Source organism: Dendroctonus ponderosae, unplaced genomic scaffold, assembly GCF_020466585.1.
Source record: "Dendroctonus ponderosae isolate FM_Combo_2020 unplaced genomic scaffold, Dpon_F_20191213v2 Dpon_F_20191213_4, whole genome shotgun sequence".
Taxonomy (NCBI): domain Eukaryota; kingdom Metazoa; phylum Arthropoda; class Insecta; order Coleoptera; family Curculionidae; genus Dendroctonus; species Dendroctonus ponderosae.
The window spans coordinates 15,019,186-15,024,758 of NW_026018611.1; the positions used below are offsets into that span (position 1 = coordinate 15,019,186).

A 5,573-nucleotide genomic window follows, 5' to 3' on the forward strand; every position below is an offset into this window, starting at 1 on the left:
TGACTTTAAAGCTGAATCCGCCCCTGACACAATTGGCCTTGTGTTAAACAATATATGAGGTGTTCCATTAGAAAAAAATAAGTAATCTTTACAAAAAACTCTAAAGCCCTGTATATTGTTACATTATTTGAAAGAAGTCACGCTATGTTCTCATATCCCCAGATAAATGGTATTAGAGGAGATTTTTCAATTTATTTTACCGGCTTAGTACAGTGCTGTTCCAAATGTGAACCTGTTTTCAGCGATAAGTGTCTGTCTGGTAAACTATTAACCGCAAATCAAATAGATCTCATATCAAAGTGACCATTAAAAAATCTAAGGTTGACTTGTTACGGATTTTTGCAAACGCCCTGTGTACATAGTGAAAATTAATAGCTTTCGTACAAAATTTATTAATATTTGGGAGAAATATTGAAATGTTTCTATGTTCTTATTTAGGTTAAAGACTGATAAAATTAGTGTGCATTCAAAAACTAATAATTGCAATGACATACATTAGAATCAACTTAAAATAAATACTTGAGGCATCATAACCAAGCAAATATAAGTGTTTCAAATACAATAATTGGAAATCGCATACCATCTCGACAACTGATTGTGGAAGAATGAACAAATTAATACGATATGAAATAAAATGTAGAAACTGAACAATAAAATGTGAATATGCACCTTGAACTCATGACTTAGAATAAAATGTTAAAATGATATCAACTAATTGAAAGAAATATTCAGATTGAGTGAAATAAACTGAAAAAAGTTAAGTGATGACTCTTGAGATAGTCACATAGTTAATTCTGTACTTCAAGTATGTACAAGTTAACTTGTGCATTCAAGCACTTGGAATCCACTCTGACGGTCTCCCTGTGGATCGTGAAATACTTTTGTTTAGTTGTAATTTGAAAATGTTCGTACATTGATTGATCTCGACATACAGCTAATAAGGCAATAATAATAATTTCCTGACATGTTAAAACACTATGCAAAACAATAACAATTATTACTTTCCAGGCACCAGTTTTTTCAATCCATTTCTACTACAATTGTATTTTCACATTCAATGTTCTATTTGAAATTGGAATCTGTTGTTGGTTTGCAACTCTTATGACGAATAAAGTGAGTGGCTAACGGTAAATAATGTAATTTCTTGCAGTAAAAGTGAGTTTTTTTAGGGGAACGATGTGGCTGATGCTTGTTACAACTACAATTGGCTGCATTCCTCTAGTGCTACCAGAAAACTATTACTGATTATGCTTTGTCGCAGTCAAAAGCCTTTGTTTATTACCGTTGGGAAGATTATTCAGTTGTCAATTGGATCGTTTTTGTCGGTCAGTTGAATTGATAAATGAAATTCCAGGTTTCCCTATGTATATGGGTTTTAGGTATTGAAAACGGCCTACTCCTACTACGCTCTAATGCAACATCTGTACGACAAGACAAGCCAATAGGATCCACATCGAAACTTGGCAATCGTCTAAGTTAATCACTTAAAGTAGAAATTCACGACTTCTGTCTAATAACTGGCAATATAAAAACATAGTAGAGTTGACAAAGCACTACTTCGTTTTTGTCTTTCACTCTAAGCAAAACACTCGTGTGTGAATTATTTCCAGTAATACTCTTAAACCCTTATGATCTAGTTGACCTGAAATTCACATTCATCAGAACTCGAGTGCACAAACCTAAAAATTATTCTTGTTGTCCTGTATCCCAACACAACGCGAGTTTTTTCGAAACATTTAAGTTTTTGGAAAATAGTTGGAGGAAAGAGGTGTAGAATTCATATGACGGAGGGATTATCTAAATAGAAATTTGCAGGTTTAATGAAAGTAGTGATTTCACAATAGTAAGCCTAGAAGTAATAAGAACTAGTTTTAAAGCTAAATGTAGCTTCAATCTAAAAGAAATAAACGTCCAAGTACTACAGACCGACATGACTAGGTAATTGTCGAGTTGACATGGCTCCAATTAGCATTTTTAGCTCCCTCAGAAAATTTTGTATATTCGAATTTATTTTAATATCCATGGGTAACTTATTGTACAGATTTATAAACAGTGAGTACTTATTTCTGTTAATTGCAGACGGTATTGTAAGTGAAAATAAAATTCTATTATTGAAAAACGACAGTACATTTATATCCAAAGGCATACATTTCTACATCATTCCCGATAATTCGGTTCTTTTATTATTCTAATAACTGGCTTCTGAGCAACAAAAATGTTTTAACCATACATTAGTGCCATACAAAATCACGAGCGGTCGTTCGCTCGTATATTTATTACTAATAATTCCATAGCAAAAATAGCATAGCAAGTTTGGAGGTGTAGATAGTAGAGGTGTGATAAACGGTTATTTTTCTGTAAGATTACAACGTTCCAGTTTCACCTCGATAACAGGTTTCAAAATGCGGTTCCAAAAGGAACATGTTTCTTTTTAAATCTTTCATTAAAAATGCAGAATGATGATGACAGTAGGAATAGTGATGATATATCGCTTCTCCGGAAGAACAATGACGCAACTGCAAACTTTGACTTTTTTAGTTAATTATGGCACTATTACTTGGTATTTTTGTACGATATTGTACGGTAAATATCATGGGACCTTGCTTTTAATTAGTGCGAAGGCTCTTTTCATGTCTGGGAAATATGTCCCACTGTCCTCAGCCTTCAATCTAGATCGATGAAATCCCAGTTGAAGACTTTATTTTGTTTTTCTGGACCTTTCTGGTTCCAAATCTCTGGTACGGTAAAATACGGTATTTTCAAATGGCTTGTACGGTAATACGCGTTTGAAAAGTTGGCCACCCTGCCTCCAGATGAACAGTTAGTAGCGTCTGAGTTATCAAGTCTGGTGCATGAATTGTAGTTCAAAAAGTACGTAAGTGCCGTAGTAGTATATGTATTTTGATAATTTATACAGATTCATCTTCTGCATGTATTTATACGCAGTGGAAAGGTTACAAATAAACTCTATTACTCACAAATTCTTCATACGTGGGCATAGACAGTATTATCGAGAAATCTATGAAGAGAGCCAGAAAATCAGGACCCATATACGTGCCTGACCAATTACTGAGCATAATAAGAAATTTAAAGAAACTGGAAATCCTTTTGTGGTGAATGAAATGAGTTATGACGACTTTATAGATTTAAAGTCGATGTGCAATGAAATCGGTTTCACTTCCCAGAAAAATCTAGAGGGTGGTCAGATTAAGATGTCAGATATAGAAGTGGTAAAATTTGTGAAAGGAAGCGATGTATACTTTTACAAATCTAGCTACAAACAGACTACTTGGGTACAAGTTAGGAGTCGAACTATTTTAACTAGACGCTCTTCTGGAGTAAAGAGTCTAAATAGCATCATCAGAAAACCCGCCTACATTTTAAAAATCCCACTAAGTAAAAATAAGAAAAAAGATTTACAAACTTTGTTAACAAAAAACATTATTCCAAAATATTATGAACCTTGTTTTAGTGACTTGTTTTGAATTTTTGCTTTTGTAATGTTATTAATAAATATTTCTTATTCAACTTATTTTTTCTGTTGTCATTTGATAAAGTTGACTGTGACTAAAATAAGGTATTCATCTAACAATTTCAATAATTAATCTTGTCACAACTATTATTACTGCCGCCTTTCCCAATAGAACAATGATGCAAATGGAACTTTTTGGTCTTAGGCCTACACATCTTCATATGTTTTAAAAATTATAAAATGCGTAGCAGCATCTAAAATTAGAATAAATTTGCTCGATCTGGAAGTTCCCATCTATTATCCAATGTCCAAATTGTTCCTTAAAGTCTCAGTGTAAGTTTCATTATTATAATTTGCTTAATTTCGGATTTTTGAAAAAAAATCAATTTGCACTTGCGTCACTGTTCTTCCGGAAAAGCGATATAATGATTTCTTTTATTAAAAACACTTTCTTTCTCTTAATTCTTAACATTAGTAAACTTAACATAAAATATTCGAAAGTCAAAAACAAAACATTGGTCAGAAGTAACTACTTAAAGAAAAAGCTAGAGTGATAGAATAAAATATACGGTTTATATGCGAAAATGTTTAAAAATCTAATTTCTCTCCTATTTATAGACTTTCACAAAACTATTTTTAAAAAGCTTCATTGGGATACAAGGAAACTAAACATAGGTGGTAGGAAACTTAGCTACCTCCGCTTCGCGGACGACATAGTTCTAACGTCTGACAACTTGAGAGAAGCGAGACAGGAGATATGGTCCGGGGTGGGTCTGAAAATGAACTTTTCCAAAACGAGGATCATGACAAATCTCGTCGTGAGCCAAGATATGAACATCGAAAACCCCGAAATTGAGTTGGTCGAAAAATAGACATGCCTGGGCCATAAGCTAAGAATCTAGAGATAATCAAACATGGAAGCTGCAGGGAAGACTCGGCCTAGGACGGGAGGCCTATCGAAAGTTAAAACATGTCTTCTAGATCGAACTCATACTTTTACTAATTTTTAGAGCGATGAAGGGATATAAAGTTTTCCATCAACAAATCAAGAAGCGCTAACAGCAAGCATGAGAGACCACTGAAAGTGTTTTCGTATCTGGTATTATATCTTGAACGTTTCGAGTAAATCCACATTGAGTAACAATTTAATGTCATCTATTCCGTTGTAAGAAATGTATTGTTTCAACACCAAGCTGTGATATGAACTCTAAACATTCTAGATATTTACGATTAAAAATAAATAGAAAACTATCTACATATGCTTGCCTCAGTACTCTTCCACCAAATACCATCGTAAGTTTAGTACCAGCACCCATGTTAGCGCTGTATTTAATAAATTCCGAAAATATTCGAAACCCCGTAAGAAATTGGCAGACATGAAAATGTACAAACATGATGTATAAAACTGCCCGAACTAATTGCACTAATGTTTCATGTAAAACACGCAACGTGATGAAACAACTTTAACGGGCAAATTTGAAATTTTAACCTGTTTGTAAAGTTACACAACTCAAAGAAAAATAAACTCCAACTCTCGATGGTGCGCAATAATAACTATTATGCAGTTCAAAAACCTCGTTTAAGCAAAACAGGTTGCAATTTAAGCAAAAGTAATTAACATACATCATGTTGTTTTCACCTTAAATAACCAATAATTAATATTTTTTCCACGAAATACTATTCAGCTATTCATAAAAATACAATTTTGTTGTCGCGTACGATTTTGTGAATAATTGAAAAGTGAATCTTGCAACAGCACACCAAGTTAGTTTTCACCATTTTGATGCTCCAACGTAGCAATTATATTGTTTATTCGTCACAAATTACATAATTGTCCTTACCAATGTTATTTCTGAGTGTTGGTATGCGCCTAATTAAATAATGAGGAAGATTGTAAAAGGCCGTGCAAACATTAACCATATACTTACACGTTAATTATTTGGAGCTGATTGATTGGTTAATTATTTAACTTAAGCAACTAATAAATAAGTCTAAGTAGTAATAAGTTTGGGAATATACATATACAGGGTGTTCGGAGAATGCATTTTGAAACTTTTAAGGGTGATTCTACATGCTAAAATAATCGTAGTAAGTCATATAA

The 5,573-nt window shown here is 33.1% G+C and overlaps 2 protein-coding genes across 2 annotated transcripts in view; one reads left to right on the top strand and one right to left on the bottom strand.

Moving 5' to 3' along the window:
• LOC109535544 (putative odorant receptor 92a) overlaps positions 1 to 1,551 on the top strand; it is an 8,885-nt gene extending 7,334 nt beyond the window's left edge. The window contains exons 4-6 of the mRNA XM_019901460.2: positions 1,009 to 1,113; positions 1,170 to 1,325; positions 1,380 to 1,551. Of these exons, the coding sequence (XP_019757019.2) occupies positions 1,009 to 1,113; positions 1,170 to 1,325; positions 1,380 to 1,445 (327 nt within the window). The 3' untranslated portion in view covers positions 1,446 to 1,551. The remainder of the gene's footprint in view (positions 1 to 1,008; positions 1,114 to 1,169; positions 1,326 to 1,379) is intronic.
• The window catches only part of LOC109535543 (putative fatty acyl-CoA reductase CG5065), a 49,749-nt gene that overhangs the window by 33,251 nt on the left and 10,925 nt on the right, over positions 1 to 5,573 (bottom strand). The window lies entirely within an intron of this gene.